This window comes from Eupeodes corollae, chromosome 3, assembly GCF_945859685.1.
Source record: "Eupeodes corollae chromosome 3, idEupCoro1.1, whole genome shotgun sequence".
Classification (NCBI taxonomy): Eukaryota; Metazoa; Arthropoda; class Insecta; order Diptera; family Syrphidae; genus Eupeodes; species Eupeodes corollae.
The window spans coordinates 105,077,883-105,100,492 of record NC_079149.1 but is presented as its reverse complement, the minus strand read 5'-3'; the positions used below and the strand labels follow the sequence as shown (position 1 = coordinate 105,100,492).

The window sequence follows — 22,610 nt, the reverse complement described above, 5'->3', positions numbered from 1 at the left end:
TATATTCTTTAAAATTATTGCCACTTCTGTCTTTGTAAGGATTTTTGGATTTTTTACAGGGAAGCTACAAAAGTAGAGCCACAGGGACAGCAAACGACGCCATATTTCTTACCGGTCTTTTGACATTTCTTTTCAGTAAATTTTGCCATTTTATGATGGAAAGATATACGGCCAACAACAAGTCGTAATTATTAAAATTAAATAACATTAACATTCTAACAGATCAACAGTTAAGCGTCTTGTGGACAAATTTGAATCCACAGTCACAGTACAGAGCTTTTCACGGGTAGTTCTGAAGCGTTGGGCATCTCTGTGAAGTCGTTGTGACGAATTTTTGCGTAAAAATCTTGGTCTACATCCTTAAAAGATTAAATTGGCACAAGAATTGAAGCCGCTTGGCCACCAGAAGCGTCGTATGTTCGTGAATTGGGCTGAGCAACTTGAAAATGATTCGGATTTTCATCGAAAAATCATCTTCAGCGATGAAGCTCATTTGTGAATGAATGGCTTCGGCAATAAACAAAATGTGTGGTATTGGTCAGGCAACAATCCCTACGTTCTTCATGAGTCATTGGTTCCCGAAAAACTGACTGTTTGGTGTGGTTTATGGGCCGGCGGTGTCATTGGGCCGCACTTCTTCCGTGATGATCAAGACCGGCACGTTACTGTGAATGGGGTTGATATTGGATGATATGGACTTGGAGGACATGTGGCTCCAACAGGACGGCCGGCGGCACCACAAGCTACACAGCGAATGTCACAATCCATTTATTGGAAACCAAGTTTGGAGAACGTGTTATCTCACGAAATGGTCAACTCGCTTGGCCACTTCGGTGCGTGGTATGATTTGACTCGGTTAGAATATTTCCTTTAAGGCTACGTCAAATCTATGCTTTATGCCAACAAACTAGCGACGATTGACGAACTTCGTAAGAATATCGAACGCGAAAGCAGCAGTATCGGCTGATTTATGCTTGAATACCGTCAAAAATTGGGTTTAGCGTCTGGACTTCTGAAAGCGTGCCCGTGGTGGCCATGCAAAAGAAATAAATTTCCATACATAATGGTATCAAACGTACTTTCACAATATTTCATTGCTATCAAAAACCGTTTTTGTTTTATTAAAAAAAAAACTTTTCTAGACCTTGCAGACATAAGTTCTAAAAAGCAATGAACTTAACTACTCGGATACTACCCCCAAAATTAAACTTCTTTCAATCAAGTTTAGAGCCTGAGTATTTGAGACCAGGAAATTAGGTCCTAAAATTTTTTTTCTCACACATAAAATATCCTTCATATTTGTATGGCATTATGGTTGAAGGTTCTTTTTCATAATTTTTAAGGCTAAAATAACAATTCAATAAGTTTTGGGTTTATCCAAAAAGGATATCCTGTGCATATAGGAAAGTCGTTGTTGTTGAAAAACATTTTTACAACACTCCTTCAGTTTTTACACTGTACAGTTTTTTTCATAAGACGATAACTGTAATTCTGATGCATGAACGTACGAACGAGATGTCCTTATATCAACACAAATTCAAACTCAAAATCAGGATACTATGAGTAAGCATATGCCTACAGACTCTCCCATCAAATACAAACAATACAATTTCCATTCCGGCTCGAATATATGTACTTTGTACTTATATTGACATCAGGAGTCCTCTGTTATCAATCCAATGGATTTTGGATAAAATCCTCATATGTAGCTTGCGGGGCTCATGTCCTGTGACTGTCGAATTGTATCATTTTACTTGTGACAGAGTAAAGAAACAAAACAATGTACATATGTACAGAGTTCACTTGCTATGCGACGAACAACGACGACGCCAGCGGATGTATTATGTTTCCTCGCATATCAAAAGGTTTAATCTAAATGCTGACCGATTGACAATTTGAAAAGAAAAACTAAACCTTTTTCTTTTTTTTTGGTGAGGCGAGAAGGCAAAAAAGGATTCAATTTTGAAAGAAACTAGAGGGTGATTCAGCATCAGCAATAGTTTGGATGGTTAGTTCGTTGGGTAGAAATGAAGCGCCACCAAACTCAGAAACATTAAGCTGAATCGCTGAATCAGAGTTAGATTACCAAATTCGAACGACCATCTAAAAAAGGACGATTATTGATTTTCTCTGACCATCTTCTTTTGTGGTAGCTATAAACAATGTTCGATGAGAAATCAGGATAGATTTTTTATTTTCTTTATTTTGTGTCCAAAGGGTATAACGTATGGTATAAGTATGTGTTATATGGTTCATACATAAATGATGCGTCATTTGATTTATTATTGTTGGGTTTAAGCCCAAGAAAAAAAACGGAGCTGCTATAGATTCCATTTAAATTTAACAATTGGGGGATAATATTATGGTCGTTGCGCCTTTAATTTAATTTGTTTTAAAGAAAATTAAGCTAACTTACAGATTCTAATAAACTTATCTAATTTTGAAGTTATGATTAAAAACGAACTATTTGTCTTTTTACCACAATAACAATAAACGTCATGTCTCCTGGCACTCCATATCAACAGGTGTTGAAATATTAATAAAGTGGAACAATTAAAGGCAGAGGGCAGATAGAGAAATATCTAAACAACCTCTCATTATTGTAAATGTTTCTTTCCATCACAGTAATTAACACTAATTTACAAAGTCTTGTAATAAATCATAAGGCACCTACAGCCCTCACCTTAAAACTTTCCCACAACTGTCAAACAAAAACCCTTGGACTGTCAGAATAGGAAATGAACGTTTTAGTGGAATTAGGTCGATATTAAGTTATAAATGAAATAAAATGCAGACTGATGAGTCTTACAAACTTGTCCTTAGATTGAAAATAGAAAGAAAATTTGTTGGGAACGAAATTTAATACTATACTATTTTCCTATAAGAAGTTTCATTTTTAGGTTTTACAAAAACTAGTATTGTCTAAGATAAATCAACTGATATTTAATTTTCACAGGGGAAATAGCCACCACGGGTACGATTAAAGGACGATTTCACCATTTTTGTAATAAACTTTAACCTTTTCAATGAGTTTTTGAAGCGTGTATATTTCCATTTTTAGTAATGGCGTAGTTTTTGTGACTTAAGTGTCAAGAGATGACAGCTTCCCAGTTGGGGCTACTACTATAAAATTTCTGATAACAAAATCCACTAAAAGAATTTATGCGACAATTAGTATCGGAAAAAGAGCGGACTGATAAACCTTTAAGTTAAGATTATAAGTTTTGAAAAAAAAATTGTAGTTTTATTATGAGCGAAAAATCAAGAAGATTTTGACAGCTGCTAGTGACAGAAGTGCCATTTTAGAAATGTCATATTGGAAGTGTCATTCAAAGCAACCTCGAAGCAGGACCAACGGAACGCAGACGAAGTCGAAGCTGAAGCGTGTTTGTGGTTCAGCCATTAAAAACTCGCAAAATATTACTGATTCAAATTCGCACTTCAACGTTCTCCCAATTTATATATGGCAAGTAGATTTTAGTCAAACATGACATTACAATGGTAGAGAAGTCGAAAAAAGTGGGTCCCCGATACCTTTCGTCTAACTGTATATCCTTGTCAATACAACCAAAACCATTGAGCCGATTGAGTTCAAAATTGAAAGCTAAGCTTTTATGTACATTCACGTAATTTTTTGTTTAAGACTTAAAATAACAGTAGCCCCAATACAATTTTGTTGGGGAAAAATTGAAAAACCGAGTACCGATAGATTTTCATTAAGTTTTGTCTAAAATATTTTTTCTTAACTTGGTTTCTTTTAATGAAAAAAAAAAATGTATATATAATAGTTTTTATTTTGTTTTAAGTTTTTTGTTTCAATAATTTGTTTTCAGCACAAGCTCTTGACTGTTTTAATAATATTTAATAATACAAAATTTGTTTTTTTTTTTTATTAAAAAAATAAATTTTTTTCAAAATTCACATTAGCTTATAAATACATTTTTTTCGAAAATGAAATATAAAATGTATAACACTTTAAATAACTGCATACTAAAAATATTTTTAAAATTAAATTAAAAAATTGTATTTATACAAAATTTATAAAAAAAAAAAACGCTACAATTTTTTTTTTTGACCAATTGAATGGCATTTAAATTTTTGAAGTAAAACTTGTTTTACTTAAAAAAAATAAAGTAAAAGTACAATTTGTAAGAAACTTTTTTATACAGTATTAAGTTCATGCAACCCAGTATTGTGCTTTATTTCTTGTGGGAATAATTACTTTAAGAAAGGGCTCTAGATCAGAACTCTGTTAATAAAATTTTGTTTATTCGCAATTTTTCGGAATGATAAAATTTTACTTCATTTTCAAAAACTCTTAGTAATAATTTTGAATTTAGGACTTTCAGGAACCTTAAAAAGAACTTTGTTACAGTCGAAATGGTCATTTCCCTCGAAAAATGTTATTTCATATTCCAAACAGCCCTCACTCTCATTATTTCCAATTTTGTTATTTTCGAAATGGGATAAGGTCTTAGGGACATTTGATACCCTGTTAACCCTAGAAACCTACCCAGGTTGCTGTAACCTGTGCGATATTTGATTGATAATATTTGTGGAGACCATAAAACTAAAATTTTTGACAAATGTGTTAAATAGACATTTTAATAAAAGTTGTATGTTATTATTTTAAAATATTAAGAAAAGTAAATAAAGTAGAAAAAATTATTTAAATATCTTATTGAAATAATAAATAAATGCAACCACGTTAGAAGAAGTCCACTCCGAAGTTACGTGTTTTTCCGTCCAACAACCAAAATAAATGGTTCATATGTCCAAGATTTAAATTAAATTTTTGTATCACATAAGTTTTTTGAAATATGCCCCAAAAAGGCTAAAAACAACTAAAAACGGGGTTTGCAAGGTTTAGTTAAAACTCCAATATCTCTTAACAATAAATTGTTTGAATATTTTGCAAAGCACAAATCTTTTTCTTATAAATACAAAACAAATTATTTTAGTATCTTACTTTATTTCAGGGAATTCTCATTAATTATGAGTCTTTAATGGACTCTAGATGAAGTTTTGAGAAAACCTTGATTTACACTTTCATATTTTTGAAAAAGAGGCTGGGATAACTTATCATCCCACACTAATAACTTCCCATCCCGTCTATAGATATGTCTTGCTTAAAAGTTTGTAGGTTTTTGTGTTGGGTTAAAAAAATGTCAATTATTCTTAAAAAATTTAAAATTACCAGCAATATTTTTCATATTAAGGAATAATTTAGTGTGAATAAATAAATTTTTAGTCGAAAACAAATTTTTACCAATTTTAGTAGAATTTTTAAATTTTTACAAATTGGATGAATGAAATTAATTTGAGAGATATACAAAAAAAACTACTGAATATCGAAAACAATATTTTTGTGAAAAAAAAAACATTTTGAAAACAATATTTTTAATTTTTGAAAAGCTATTTGAGTCAAAAGTAAATTTTCACCAAGTTTTAGTAATTTTTTTTAGGTTTTTATTTTTTGTACAAAAAAACTGTCTATTCGATTTTTCTCAAAATTTGTCCGAATGTTGAAAACAATATTTTTTACAAGTAAAAATTAGTTCGAAGCCATAATCTCAAATTTTTGAAAAGATATTTGTGTGGAAAATCAATTTTTAACCAACTTTTGTTAAATTTTGTTTAGGTTTTTATTTTTTTTGTACAAAACTGTCATTTCGATTTTTCTCAAAATTTTAGTGAATGTTAACAACTATATTTTTTAAAAGACAAAAAAAGTTCCCAGAAAATATCTCAAAGTGTTGAGAAGATATTTGAGTCAAAAATCAATTTTTACCAACTTTGAATAATGTTTTTTTTGGTTTTTGTTTTTTGTAAGAAAACCCATCAACTGGATTTTTCTTAAAATTTTAGCAGATGTTGAAAACGTTATTTTTCGTTGCACACAATTTAATTGTAAAATTTTAGAGGTGAAAAACTTGTTTTCAGTTTTTTGGATTTATAAAAAATATCCGTTAATTGGATCTTATCCAAAAAAAATAATGTTTTTTTATCACGTTACAATATATAATAAATAATTTAATGACGCTAGCGTCATTGGTTCGTGAGATATTTAGGGCTTACCAAAATTGAAACTTTTTTTTTTAAACTGCTATGATAAAAAAAAACCACCTGCGCAATTTTCTTGAGAGCCCTTTTTGCATCTTCCTGCATTATAATCTGTATAAAAAAAATTATTTACAGTCGATTTCCTTCTGGTTCTTGAACTATATACGAACGTACGTGCACATGCACGCACAGACATCTTTCCAAAAATATTTTATTTCGACTCTAGGGACCTTGAAACTTGAAAATTTTCAATTCGAAAAATCGGACACATTACAATTACTTCCTATGGGAAGTTTGAAATACGTTTTGGTTTTAATTTTTACTGCTGATTTCGAATCCAATTTTTGATGTTAACTATTTTCTTAAGAATTCCCGTTTTCAACGTTATTTTTATATATTTCAAAAACTTGCTTAATGATATTAGAATTGTTTTGACAATAAATTCGTCACAAGTACAAAACTTATTTTCAAACCGTTTTATCTTTTTGTTCTGAAAACCATTTAAGCATAAATAGTTAAGCGTTTCTTTCAGATTTTTGTAAAATCTAACACCTTGTGAATATTTTTCGAATATTATACATATAAATATTGCCACTGAATATTGAAAAAAAGGATTATTATTGAAAAAAGGTACTTCATAAAAAGCCTTATGTACCTTTAAAAAGTCTTATATACATGATTTTTCGAACTCTTAAAAACAGTATCTCAAAAACCAGACGTGATACATTAAATTTGAAGTTGGATTGAATTGTGACCATCAAAATCCACTGGAAAAGTAGAATTTTTTGCAGGGAGAAAAAATTCCCTGCCAAGTGAAATGGGTAGGGTCCTTGGGTTATAAGAGAACATCAGACCCATCTGCCATAGGCCTATATCGAAACTAAAATATGCCAAGGGCAATCAACTAACAATGTACTGTTGTGTAAATCTCCGACGCGAGTTTCTTCAACAAATAGTTAATGTCTAGAGCAAAAACTGGCATTAGAACTTTTTTTAAATTAAAACAATGCAAACACTCTGTTAAATACATCATACGAGTAAAAGTTGATAGTGTACTCCAATTCTCAAGAGAAACTAAAAAACAATGATTAACACGTTCATGACGTCAAAAACGCCTTTGCCAAAAAAAGTTAAGTTATATTTTACTTTACCACATAACTTTTGTTGTGGTCAAGTTAAAAACATTTTCACGCTTTACCTAACTAAATATATTTTCCCTGATATAAGTTTACATTCTATGTTACAACCAAACTTGAAAAGAAAAAAATTTAATTAGCTAGCTTTTTCGTCCTTTAAGTTAAGACTATTTCAAACAGTTTTAACCCATACAAAAAGCACTCACCGCAAATAAAGCTGCAAAACAACAAATTTTCCAGCGAAACATTTGAAATTCATATAAAACATGCATAAATTAAACAGAAACACAGTTTCGCCTTGAACCCTTTTTTATTTTTATGATGTGACGGTTTTCTGAAAAGGGGGGTGAAAGAGGGTGGGGTTTGGGTGGGAGTAGTGACGGTGAGACGAAAGGCGACGAGGTTTTATTTTAATATTGTTTTTTTTTATATGTGTTTTTATGAAAAACGAGGGACAAGGATGTTATGTTTTGTTGTTGTATGTACTTTATACATCATCTCAAAAAGAGAGATATTGTATTGTAGTGTTGAACTTGTGTTGTTTCTTTATATATTGTTGTTGTTGTTGTTTTTATTCTTTTAATGGTAAACATTTTGATGGCATGTCGAGGGAATTTCCATAAAGATTGTATGAATGAGTGATAACAAAAACCTTTCAATGTTATATAGGCGCCTTAAAAACAACATGGAGCATAGCATATAGCGGTGTAGAGGGTAATGGGGGCGGTAAGGTGGTGGCGGTAGTGTTGGGCGTTTAGAAGAAAATTAAGGTTTTTATGCTGTTTCATTTGAATCTCGAACTCTTGTTTTTGTTGTTGTCCTTGGGAAAAACGGAGGATATTGTGGGTGCTTTTTCGCAAGTGATTCTTATGAAATTTTCTAATTTCTTTTTCGTTTTTTCTTTCTTTTTTCGTTTTTTTTACGGTTATGTATAATAATTAAGGACCAAGAAAAATCAGATCTTATTTCTTAACTATTGGTTAGATCTTAATGATTTTCCCCTTTTATCTTTTCTTTATAATATTTTAAAGAATTTAATTTACCAACAAAGCGTTGAGAATCATTATAATGTAAATTTTGGGAACGAACTTGTGTTTTTAATCAGAAAAAAAAACACAAACCTTATCCTTAAAGAGGGCCAATTTTTTAATAACTATAAGGTTAAACTACACTTCACTCAAAAACCCAATTAAAGCCAAATTATAGAAGCACAACAAAATGATAAGAAAACAATTACAAGTAATTGTTAAAAATCAAGGCACAACGTGAAGCTAATAACTCTTCGAGTAATCTCACATCTGAAGCTGAAAATCTCTAAATTATCGGTATGAGTATCAACAACCACCTTTTATGTAACGATTGCATACCAATGTTGCCAAAAATTCCGCAAGATGTTTAAGTAACTTACTTACAAGCATCTCTGGAACAATGAACAAAGACTAGTGTTTGAAATGGTTAAGGACATTAACATCATCACTTAAACACCGTTCGTAAAGAGTTATAAAGTTTTAAGGGCCGATGCCAAAATGCGAACGGCACCTTAAGGTCAAGTTTTGTATGCATTTCATTTGACATATGGTACCTGAAGAGCCGTTCACCTTAACTCGTTGTTGTGCCCAACAATTGTTACTCTCACGTTAATGAGTAAAGACTTGAATTTACACGCTTTCAAGGTGTAATAGACTAAAGAACTAAAGTTTCTGTTTGCGTCTGATCGGAAATGGTAAGAGATTTAAAATCCACCATCTTTTCATCGATTTAAAGGCCGCATTTGACAGCATCTACAGGGACGAGCTTTAAAGAGCCATGTCTCATCCGTTTGTGCAGGATGACAATGGAGAATTCACGCTGCTTTATAAAGGTTGGAAACAACTTAACAAAACCATTCGATGTCAAAAACGGTCTTAGACAAGGTGATGCACGGTCATGCGATTTGTTTGACATTGCGCTTAAAAGAATAGTCCAGATCTCCCCCGTCAATACTAGAGGCACTATCTTTCAAAAGGCTGTCCAATTACTAGCATATGCTGAAGACATTGACACAATTGAAAGAACACAGCGTTATGTCAATGGGGTTTTTATTAGTATTAAGGCCGAGGCGGTAATAATGGGTTTAACGGTTAATGAGGGCAAACCAAAGTACATGCTGTGGTCAAGAAAGGACTTTCAACAACGACGTCTTGTTCAAAACGTCACCATCGACAGACGTAACTTTGAGGGAGTCAAGTACTTCGTTTACCTAGGCTCCGCTATGAACGCAGAAAAAAACACCAGCGCTGAGATCAAACGAAGAATAACTCTTGCTAACCACTGTTTATTTGGCCTTAGAAAGCAATTCAGTAGCAAAGCCTTATTTTGAGGGACCAAAGTGTCGCTATATAAGACTCTTATCATCCACGACCTGCTATACGGTTCAGAAGCATGAACCATGACAAAAGCGGATGAAAGCACTTTGGGTCGTTTCGAGAGAAAGGTTCTTTCTGTGATCTACGGTCCCAAATGCATCGAAGGGGAGTGGAGGCGAAGATGTAACGACGAGCTGTACGGGCCGGCGTAGACTTAGCCAGAAGGGTAAAAGTCCAACGACTATAAGATAGCTGGATTACGTAGAGCTTGGAAACCAATGCTCCGGCCCGGAAAGTCTTCGAATCCACACATACGGGAAAGCGCAATAGTGGAAGATCTTGGATTAGGTCAAAAGTGACCTTACACAACCTGGAGCACGAAACTGGAGGCATATAGCTAGGGACCGATCTAGATGGAGAAATAGTTCACACAGGACTGTTGCGCCACCTTGTAAGTAAATAAGTGCGGACTTCTTTTTTGTGATTATTTGAAAAAAAAAGATGTTCGGCGATAAGCCGGCAACAATTCAAGACCTAAAAGATGAGCTAATTCGGTACATTAATTCGAAAACTTCAGATCTTCGGATGGTGGTGTGCCGTCGAAGTCATTTGGCTATATTTTTCTCTATACATAATTCAACCATTATCACAATAAAAAGAAATGATTAAAAATGTGTGTTTTATTCAAAATTAATATTTGCCTCTAAAATGTACCCCCCTTAATTATCTAGAAAGCCTTTTTAAAGGATTATGCCTTAGTGAAATAAGCATTTGCACTCCTCTTCTTAAGAAATGTAACTTTCAACAATGCTTATTAATTTTACCTACTCGAATTCAACTTCGTACGAAATTTGAAGAAGAGAGATTATCTCTTAAGCCGCACTGCGTGAATATGACCTGATTTTTTACACTATATCTTAAGTTTTCATTGCAATATTTAGGAATTCAAAACCAATGTGCCCGACACTTCATTTAAAGCCCCTCTTTCTTTGATACTGTTTGCAATGTGTCTTTGGCATAAAAAGGATTCTAAAAATCTCTTGAACGCGAGTTTTGGAAATAATTTCTTGAAAAACACTGATGTCACCTCTAAAAATATATACAGTACCTTGGTTTTGATGGTAAATGCGAAGGATTAAAATTTCAGAGAGCTCTGATAAGAGCCTCAGTTTAAACTTTGCCAGGTTAATATTTCTTATCCGTTTTAATTAACAGATATAAAAAACCAATGAAAACAAGCATCTCCTCTCACATCCTATCTAAATTACCTAATGGGCATTTATAACTACTTGTACTTGTAATGTTGTTAAAAAGCTTCTGGGGTTAGTCATAAAATTGTAGGTCTGCTCCATTCCTCCTTGCTCATAATAATGTTATAAAGTTATAATTTAATATTAGAATCTGTTAAAACTATTTTTTCTATCAAATGACTCGAGGTGTCAAGATTCACAGACTAACATAGCAAAGGTATAAAGCACCCATATAGCTTCAAAGTAAAAATACATCTTCTATAATCTAAGCTTTATACACACAGGATAATAGTTGTGTCTATCACAGAGGCTAAATGTAGTTTAAACTTAATCCAACAATTAAATTTAATTTACCTTCTTTTCATCATGGACTTTAGGTCAAGCTTAAATTTATCTTTTCATATTTAAATGCCAATCAATACCTAAAATATTACAATTTAAATCTTAAGCATAACATTTTCACAAGAGTTCATACGTACCGTACATAGATACTCATCGTGTTCTTTTGTCTCTTTGTCTTTTTGTACAATATATAGCCTCTTCATATTTCCCCAAGCTGGTCCAGACATAAAGTACCTTCTGGGATTCATTCGTACACAATTGTCCACAACTGTCACTGTTGTCTTGGTTTTCGGACCGAAAATATCTCGTGTTTTTAAAGGACAAGGAGACCAATGGGACAATAAGGCACGAGTTCGTAGTATAACAGCATCATTTTCACTCAATGGTGTTGGTTTAGTGCCTGAGGAATCACCCGACTTATATCAGGAGAACGAGGAGCTTAAGGTACGTGTAGAAGTACATATTGCATACCAAAATATCCCTAAGTGTTGTATAGAAGTTATTTATTCACATGGGTTTGGAGGGGGACGTTTTTTTTCCTTACCTTTCATCATTCTTATTTGTCTTGTTTGTTTTTTCTTTTTATATTTTCAAATAAAACGAAACAAAAGGAACAAATCCAAAAGCTTGCCCACCAAATAGAATTTATGAAGACTGTCCACATGCAAATGAATAACCGTCACTTGAAACCAAAGCCCGGTGGCTATTTTACAATCACGTCAACATCATTTCAAGCACCATTTACAAAAACACCAGTTCTGACAGCTCAGACACAAACGTCAAAAAGTTCATCAAGCCACCACCAACATCAGCATCAACAACAGCGCCACCAGCAACATCATCAGTCTCCAGTCCAGCCACCAATTAGTAGCTGCATAAGTGATGATGGCATTAGTGGCACAAATAGCAGTATAGGCGCCAATTCAATTGGGTAAGTAAGTAGAAATAGATTTGTTTGATTTTGGTGTAGTCTCGTAAATTGTAGAAACTTCAATTACAACCTACTTAATAAAAGTTAAAGCAATTTGCCCGCCTAGAGCCTAGAGAATATCCTGCCTCTCTCCATTTCAGGATCAATAAATAATGAATTAAAGACCAAACCAACTCGAAGTTGGAAACGTAAACAAAAACAATAGTTTCGAACAAGAGTATCTAGAGTATCAGCGAAAGGGGCTATTAAACTGATGAGATTAATTTTTTTCCTATTTAGCCAAAGTTCTTGAAATGAAGAATGTGTACACTAAAACTTGTATAAATAATGTATACGAGTAGGTTAGGTACACAATAGAGCAACAAACAGAGTATTGATTTTCTATCATCAAAAAGTTCAAGAACCTTCTTAATACTACATATAAAAGAAAATCGGATGTTAGTTTTGTTACTTTTCCTTCGGAAGAGGTTGTTCAAGTTCATGTATCATCAGATGAATGGAATATACTAGAAAAGAAAAAATGGTAAATTAATTATGCTGGATTGAATAATAGTTGAGCGTTAAGGGTTTGGGACCTGAAAAATTCAGTTTTGAAACAAATAAGGCTTACAATATAAGTTACAAATTATAGGGCGGTAAAAGTTGGAATACGAGTAAATAATAACTTGATTAAGCAAGATTAGATTCTAAATGGCAGGAATTTAAATAAACTTAATTAGAATTTGGGACAATAATTGACAGAAAATGAATTTGAAGGTATAAAACGCGTTAAATGAAAAAATGTAAGTCAAAATTTAAGTAAGTGAAACATCTTAAACACGGAAAAGTGAAAATTTCAATTTTTTCATTTAATGATTTCTTAATAATTTCATTTAATGATTTTTGTTTAATAAAAAAAATAACTGCAAAAAAAAGCTCCATAGAACGATTGTTTTATTGATTTTTAATTTACCGTTAGTCAGTTTCCAATAAATTGTAATACTTAGAAGAAGTGTTAGAAATCTAGTATATTTACTATTTTTTCATTGACTAATGTTGTGTAGCGAGTGCTTTTTTTGTTTTTTTGAAACTTGGGGTTTTCTAGAATAAAATAAAACGCGTATAATTTAATGTTATGACCAAGAACTCAACTTTATTTTAGAGATTTGTTTAAAAAATGATTTTGGGAAAATGTCACCATCGACTACTTTTTGCAGCAATTGGGACGCGAGATAATTCACACACCAAAAGTTCTCCTCAATAAACTGAATGTTTTGATGCGTCGTCGCACGAATCGCACCACAATTTTGGTAATACATTTTCACGACTTGCAAAAGTTGCTAAAAAATAAATCTATGAATTAAAAAAATGACAAAAAAGCTGAGAATAATTCAAGTAACAGATGTCAAAAAATCAACTCCGTAAAAAGTATTGCAAGATTGAAAACCACACCAAACATATGGTTAGTAAACTGGATAAAGTTTTAAAGTCATTCCTTCAAAGTGAGGGTTAAGACAAAAGAGTTATTCATTTTGAAGGGTTTTTCAATAAGACCTTTCCTTCTTAAAGCCCGGTATTTGGACAACTGTTACATTTTGAAATCTACAAGTAAAAAAGAAGCCATTTATAAAAATATAACTATACACAACGAATTGGAGTTGTGCAAATTTATTACAAAAATGGTAAAAATTCACAATTTTCAAAAATAGAAAAAAAATCTTCTCATCCAGAAATACTAAAGCTTAAAATTGAGACAAGTAAGTGAATTGAAGAAAGTTCAGTTAACGAAAGAATTCAAATAAGAAAATGATGTTTTTTTTAAAGAAGACGCAAGACACAAAACAATTGCAATTTTGTTTTAAAAGTTTTTTAAAAATAAATTAAAATAAATAAGTTGGTAGCTGGAAGAGAGCCAGGGCCTAGTAACTTACAACTCTCAGCCATTCGTGTGTAAGATAATTGACAGGGACGCAAGTGACCTACAATTTAGTTGCGGAATTCGAACGGCTAACTTTAGAAAACAATTTTCATAACACCAGTTTCTTTTGCTACTTGTAGATTTATTAATTCCTCGCAAGAGGCAGTACTCGTGAAAAAACCTTACGAGACACAATTAAATATTGAAGTCAAAACTTTTGGCATGACAGTCCTACGCATTAACCACATTACCCGAGGGTACTTCTTGAACGTAAAGTTTATTGAAGAGGTGTATACAATTACCCACCGAGATATTGTGAATCAAAACTTTTAGGGTTTTCTCTTAAGATCACGTGAAAATAATGTAAATATTTCATGTTTCGTATTCAAAGTCTTAAAAATGAAGTTTGTGATAAAGTTATCGAAGATTTACAGCAGCAAATGTAGGAATTCATTCATGGAAAACACTATAAAAACAATATGATACTGCATCATTTTGGCTGTTATCATTTTTCAATTTAAACGACATTCTTTCCGTTTTACAAAATCAATTTATTCCTAAGCAGTGTCAATTTAAATATTGTCGTCGTATTTTTCCTTGAAGCCCTTAATTAGAAACAAAAATGTATTATAAAAAAAATTAGTTTTCAGCTTCCGTAAGGTTATTTTTGCCTCTTAACTAACGCATCAGTAAAAAATACAAGCAATATCTAAAGTTTTTGAAAACTGACAGGTGATGTAATTTAATTCAAGAATAAGAGTTACTTCAGTTTGGATTTTCTATTTCTTTCATTTTTCATCCAAAAGCTAATTGTTTTTAATATGATGAAGGAAACTCTATTTTTTAGAACTTTTTAGAGCACAAACTGTAATTATGGAAGTCACAATCATGGTGCTTTTCATATTTATGATACGTATGATATTTGCTAGGTTATTTGATTATTCAAATATTACCTTAATCATACATAATTTGATATTATTTTCGCTCTTTAGAATCTGAGTCTTTATAAAGCTTGAAATTAATTTATAGTTTAAAGATCTTTAATTAATTCCTTTAACTAATATTTTCACTGATTTAAAAAAAATGGTATGCACCTTTAGTTTTTGTATTCACAACGTTAAATACTAACGCTAGGTTAACAAACAAAACTTATAAATAAAAAAGAGGATGGGATGCAACCCACACTGGTAAGTGCCCATCCCGTCCGTCGATTTGTAGTTTAGTTTGAAAATCTAGTTTTGTCCATTTGAAAATCATCTTTGATACCATTTCATAAAATTTTACAATTTGGATGAAAGAAATTAATTTGAGAGATATCAAGCACCGAACATTAACTTTTAGCAAATTTGCGTATTTTTTTTGTAGATTTTATTTTTTTATGAAAAAATAGACTGTTGGATTTTTATAAAAAGGAATACTGAATATCGAAAACAATATTTTCTTTAAAATAAAAAAAATTTGAAGACAATATTTTAAATATTTGAAAAGCTTTTCAGTCGATATAAAAAAATGTCAAAAAGATTTTTCTAAAGCATTTTACTGAATGTTGACAACAATATTTTTTTAAAAATAAAAGAAGTTTAAAGGCAATTTCTCAAAGTTTTGAAAAGTTATTTGAGTCGAAACACAATTTTTACCAGCTTTTATTATTTTTTTTGTTTAGGTTTTTATTTTTTGTAAAAAAAACTATCAATTTGATTTTTCTCAAAATTTTACCGAATTTCTTGTAAGCTAAAATAATTAAGAAGCCATTATCTTTAGTTTTTGAAAAAATTTGAGTCGAAATTAAATTTTTACCAACTTTAAGCAATGTTTTTTTTTAGGTTTTTATTTCATATAAAAAAAAACTGTTGAAAACGTTATTTATCGTTGCACAAAATTGTTTTGAAGATGAAATCATTTTTTATCGTAAAATTTTCGAGGTGACAAATTTTTGTTTTCAGTTGTTTCGATTCATAAAAAAACCATTCATTTTTTTTTTCAAAAATATATTGGTTTGGTATCACGTTAAGATATGTAATATAAAATTTAATTCAAGTCGCTATAGCGTCATTGGTTCGTGCGATGTTTAGGGCTAACCAAAATGTCCACCTTTTTTTTTTAAACTACTGTGGTAACAAAAAAAACAGCCACGCAATTTTCTTGAGAGCCCTTTCTGCATCTTTCTGCATTATTATCTACAAAACAAAATTTAATTGACGTCGATATCTCTTCTATTTCTTGAGCTATTGACGACGAAAAAACGTCGTGAACGCACGGACGTACGAACGTACATACGTACACACGCACGCACAAATGTCTATTTAAAAATCTTTTATTTCGACTCTGGGAGCATGAAATGTCGAAAAATGTCAAAATTTTCTGTTTGACAAATCGGACCCATTGCAATAACTTCCTATGGGAAGTTAAAAATTTATGAAAGTTAGTAAAAATTGATTATCGATTAAAAAAACTTTTAAAAACTTGGCTTTAAACTAATTTTTGTTTTAAATATTGTCAACATTCAAACAATACAAACAATTCAAAACCTAAAAATAAATTAACAAAAGTTGGTAAAAATTGTTTTTCGACTGAAATATCTCTTTTTAAAACTTTGAAAGATTGCCTTTAAACTAATTTTATATTATGAGAAATATTGTTTTCAACATTCAGTAAAACTTTGAGAAAAATCGAATTGACAGTTTTAATTTTAAAAAGTAAAAACCTAAAAAAAATAATAAACGTTGGTAAAAAAAGATTTTCGACTCAAATATCTTTTCAAAAATTTAGCTTCAAATTAATTTTATTTTATAAAAAAAAATATTGTTTTCAACATTCAATCATTTTTTTTTTTAAATCTAACAGTCAGTTTTTTCATAAAAAAATAAAATCTTCAAAAAATAGTACGCAAAATTGGGAAAAATTGATGTTCGGTTCTCGATATCTCGTGAATAATGGAAAACATTGGCTTCAAATTAATTTCATTCATCTATTTTGTATTTTTGTATATTAAAAATAAAAACTTTTAAGAAATGCTATTAAAATTGGTAAGAATTGATTTTCGAATAAAAATCTCGCTAACCAAAATAGATTTTGAAATAAAACTCTTTTTTCATATACAAAATATTGTTGGTAATATTAAAATTTTTTAACACAATACGAAAATCTAAAAACCTTTAAAGCAAGACAAACTCACAGATGCGATGGAAAGTTACAAGTGTCGAAAAAGATACCTCGGTCTGAGAAGTTAAAGAGTTTTTTTAAGTTCGTAAAGTCTAACGTGTATTCATAGTCAAGTACATTACATGTCTTACACTTGTCAATATTCAACTACAGTATTGCACCATTCCAATAGGCAAAGTATATCACCTTGTAATAATTCATAGTCCGTTGAGGTCCTGTTCAAAATATTTTGATGTCATCTTCGTATATTAATGTCATGGAATTTTTAAAGACAGAAGAAGGACATTTTGAAAAGAACAAATAACAACGGACCAAAATGCCAACCTTGGGGTGGACCAGAATTAACAATATAACAATAATAATTAAGAAAACTCTATACTGTATATAAGTAAGGAAAGATGTTATCCAAGCAATTATAGAAATGTAGTCCAATTCACTAAAATTAATTAAAGGTACTTTATGACTAAGTAAGTAGTACTTATGTTATGATGGTTTGGTTAGGTTATGGCGTTGGACTGTTATGTCAGTTGTCTAGGTTTCAAACCCTGCCTGTGTCATCTAAAGTTTTTTTTCACGGATACTGAAATTGAATTCCTCCAAGAGTAATTCTTGTCATAAGAAGTGCTTTCTCAAATTATCCGTTCGGATTCGGCTTAAAACTGTAAGTCTCTTCTATCCCTGGCAACATTACTCGCACACAAGAATTTAAGAAAGAGTTGTAAGTCACTAGGCCCTAATTCTTAACGGACTGTTGCGCCACTAAATTTATTTATTTATTGCTTTATAACTAAGTTTGTCAAATACTTTGCTTAAATCATACCACTTCCTAAAAATGATAAGAGATCTGAATCTCAATTCTAACCTATTTGTCTAAAGTCTTTGAGAGAATTTTACAGCGACAAATCAACGCTTACCTTACAGCAAACTCTTTGCACACTCCAAAACAATCTGGTTTTCGGAAGCAGCACAGCTGTACAACAGCACTACTTTGCGTGACCGAAGAAATAAGACAAGCGCTGGATAAGGGTGATGTAACTTTCTTAGTCTTGCTTGACTTTTCTAAGACTTTTGACACTGTCAACCACGTAATTCCGTGTAAAAAACTTATGCAGCAGTTTAATTTTTCGGCAAGCTCTACTAAGCTCGTTTATTCTTACTTGTCTAACAGAAAACAAGCAGTTCAAATTGTTGACTGTCTGTCTAGTTTTTTACCTATTTCGTCCGGTGTTCCTCAAGGGTCGATTTTGGGTAATATACTATTCTGTATCTATGTAAATGAACTTCCAGGTCTAATCAAAAACTGTTCCTGTCATCTGTACCCCGACGACTTTCAACTTTATTTCAGTTGTCCCCTGGTACTTATTGAGCATGACGCCACTAATATCAATGAGGATCTTGATACTATTTCAAACTGGTCTCACTTAAATGGTCTTCTTTTGAATCCTAAGAAACCTAAATCCATAGTAATCTCCAAAAAGATTCTTGATCTCTCTTACTTTCCTTCGATCTTGTTAAGTAATGCCCCCATTGAATATGTTGAAACTGCCAAAAATCTTGATGTTAACTTTAATCGCTCTTTAACTTGGGACAACCATATAAATGGAATTATAGGCACAGTTTATGGTGCCCTACGTACTTTATGCGTAACCCATAGTATTTTACACCAGTAAACACACGCATGCTGCTTGCCAAGACCTTGTTATACTATATAGCTATTGTTGTTATGAAAGTAAACGTTAACTTAATGTCACTTTTAACAATATTGTTTTAACAATTTTGCTACCCTGCTGCATGATATGACCTTTGATAACTACCTTAAACTTCGTAGTTTGTTGCTATTCGCTGATGTACTGCTTATACTGTTTTGACAAGATAAATTTCCCTACCTCTAGTAGATCTCGTCAATTGATTCATCCTCGCTTCACATGTTTAACATCCGAACGTCAATTGTTTATAAACTCAATCCGACTCTGGAACTCTCTTCCTCGCGCTATTACGGAAATCCAAAACGCAACAAGAATTAAAAAGGCTCTTAAAGATCATTTTTTCACATAGAATTTAAATACTTGAATTATTTTTTGCAAATGTATATTCCTGATACTCTAACTTGTTCTTTTTTCTTTTTTCGCATTACTTAGTTTCAATCGTGTATTATAATATTAGATACTGAATTATTAGCTTGCTCTATCAATTTGTATTATTAGCTTGTAACTAGTTTATAAGATATTGTATCTTACAGTTATTAAGTATTCACGAATAAATTAAATGAAATTAAAAATTAAATTAAATCTGTAAATACACAATCAACTTACTGTTTTCAGTTCAAAATATTGTCAATTTAAGTAGATTTGAAACATTAACCTATACCTGCATAACCACATACGAGTATATTTCTATTAAACATCCCTCCAAAAATTAACATCTTTGCAAATGTTAAACTTGTCTGCATCATTTTATGATATATCTTCCATGTCCTTGTTGAATTCTGAAGTATCTATCTCTAAGTAAAAACTTTAACCTCAAACATTCTGTTCTATTTATATATGTATTTGTTTTCTTTTTATTTATCTCATCCTTGTATAGATTTGCTGCCGCCCCAAGTATACAAACGCCACAAATACACAGTGTCAAGGAGAAAGTTTGACGAGACGACCGAAGTGGAAAAGATTGCTCAATTGAATTTAACCTAGGAATGCAGTATTCAATGTCAACAATACATAATATCACAGAAATGGCATCAACAGCGTCTACAATATCATCGTCGGATGTGTACGCCTCGACGCGCACCCCATCACCACCAACTATTAGTGATGCCGCCATAACATTTACCGAAAATTACAACAATCTGACATCACTATCATTATCATCAACCATAACTGACAGTAAGACAATTGATATTAGACCTCCAATTGTCGTTTAACTATATAAACAAAATAATAATAAATAAATTCATCCCACCATCTTATCTTATACCTATCAAAAAATTTGAAAAAAAAAACTCTTCCACTCACTTCTTCTCCCACCTAAAACCACCTAACATTTTAATCGAAACTATTCTTTTTCTTTACAAAAAAAAAAAAAACAAATTAAAAATCAAAATATTTAGGTATACAACAACAACAACAATTACCATTCAAATAAATCCTTTTTCAACCAACATAATATTTCCAATTACCGTTAAATTAAACGACATTAAACACAGCAACAACTTAAACTAAATTAAAAAATTAAAAAACAAATAAAATGAGATAAGCGCTAAACAGGAATATAGCTATAAAAGATTTAACAAACAAAAATTAACAATTAAATTGGTATAAGTGTTATCCTAGACAAACAAAAATGATTGTAGTTTTAAGATGTATGTGTGTATAGTTAAGAATATAACAAAATAAAGTCAAAAAGAAAATTATATACAAAAATTGTGGAAAACCAATAATAGGATAGGATTTTACAAAAAAAAAAGAATATAACAAAACCATAACCATAAATTAACTACAAGTTTAAGAGGTAACCTTGCAAAAGGACGAAATGATCTCATCATTCGTTGAAGGATTTCACTACTTGGAAGAAATGTATGCAAAATGACAAAAATCTTTGTTCTTAATTTGTACTTAAATAATTTGAATCAAAGAAAATAGAGGCTCAATTTGTCAGTAATCTTTAATCCATTAATTAATGATTTCACGTTGGATACAAAAAAACGTTTTCCAATTTAAAAATTATGTCAAAAACATTCGAGAAATCAGAAGTTAAAATATCAGACACATTCAATACAATCAACCTAAGTTTTAAGACTTAAAACTTGTCCTTTTAATCCTTTTCATAAAACTTTTTTGAAATTGAAATAATTTATAAAAAATCTTAAACTTAGGTTAACATCTCAGTAATCCTGAAAGCAACGTTACCTCCTGAACATAGAAAGACCTTATAAACAAAAAATTATTTTACCAAAAACTAAAAATTCCGCATAAGTGTTGCTCAATGTCGTTTTTTAATGTTTGAGTGTGTGTAAAGTGATGCTAATTATATTCATTTTTTTGGGATTGCGGTGAATATTCAAAGATCAATATTTTTGTGGTCATAATCAAAGTGATGAAGAGAGAAATCACTTATTAAATACTAAAAACGGAACTATTTGAAACAAATATGAGAAAACAGACAGAAATGCCAAAAATTTTAAAACCTCAGAAACATTTAAATCCTAAGTACTCCTCTGTTGCTTTATTCTTTTTTAACAAATTTTGTTCATTCATTGCCAGGGATGTAGTTTTTAACCTCTGTTCAGTGATTTAAATGTTCTTTTAAAAAAAAGTAGGATTTAATCAACTGAACCAGACTGTTAACTCTTACAATCTTTCCTTTTTTGAATCGTTTTTAAGTTTTCCAATAATTTAATTTACTAACTAATTCTTTCGCAGCCAAAGATTAACTTTAAATTCTTTCGTTTTTTTTTTTTTATTTTACTAAATCCGAACTGTCAGCTGTCACTTTGTTATATATTTTTTTAAATTGAAAAAAGCTGCACTATTAAATTGCGATAAACTCAAATTTTGTGTGAATTATTTTATACCATTTATTTATCCAATACATGTCTTTTGGAAGGAGTGATTCAAAATAAACACAGGAACTATACATTTCGATAAGTAGATGACGTATCAAAAGAAATGTCAATTTTGCCATTTATACCATACTAAAAATGTCAAGTTATCACTTTAAATTTATCCGAATAATAATAATTAGCATGAATAATTAGCATGAATATGTTAACATAAAATGATTTAGAGAACTTTTTTTCTAAAAATACTATGATTTTAAACTTAATGAAACGATTGTCAGATCTTTCAAAGACTAACAAATAAGCCAGTCATTGTAAAAAATGCCTTTCAACGAAAAATTGGCTTTATACACGGTTGGCAGATTTCGTTCTGGGCCTTACATTTTCACTATCGGACATGTGTAAATTTACGACAATTAGAAAATTGTCAATTATTGTGAGATGCCGAAATCTGACAATATCAAATGTCATTGTGTGCATTGTCAAACAATGACGCTTAGTCAGATGACTTAGGGGACTTGAAGGAAAGGCAAATTTCTAGTGTTGGTTTGGCCAGCTGCCAAAAAAAGTTAACTGGGAAAGTTAGTCAAGAAAAATCTCCATAAATTTGAAGCCAAGTCTATTTATGTCAAAATGACAGCTGATAAAGTTGTTTCATTTCACTGAAAGCTGAACTTTATTACTCTGTAATTTATTTATTTTCTGAACAATTCAATTCAATGTTTTTTTGGAAAAAGGTTCCTTTTCAAAATAGAAATATTTCTTAACAATACAAAATACAAGTTGGGATCGATTTTAGAATCTAAGGAGCGTTTTGTAAACAATAATAAGGTTACTTATTATTGTGAACTAGGGCCTCACCCAACAAACTTCTACATCTAACTCGGTCCCTAGCTAGATGTCTCCAGTTTCTTTTCTCTCGAAAAGAC

General features: G+C 31.1%; 1 protein-coding gene across 1 annotated transcript in view; it reads left to right on the top strand.

Moving 5' to 3' along the window:
• LOC129952292 (probable G-protein coupled receptor CG31760) overlaps positions 1-20,001 on the top strand; it is a 165,433-nt gene extending 145,432 nt beyond the window's left edge. Inside the window, exons 11-13 of the mRNA XM_056064806.1 lie at positions 11,331-11,580; positions 11,748-12,067; positions 19,710-20,001. Of these exons, the coding sequence (XP_055920781.1) occupies positions 11,331-11,580; positions 11,748-12,067; positions 19,710-19,770 (631 nt within the window). The 3' untranslated portion in view covers positions 19,771-20,001. The remainder of the gene's footprint in view (positions 1-11,330; positions 11,581-11,747; positions 12,068-19,709) is intronic.
• Positions 20,002-22,610: the final 2,609 nt, after the last annotated feature.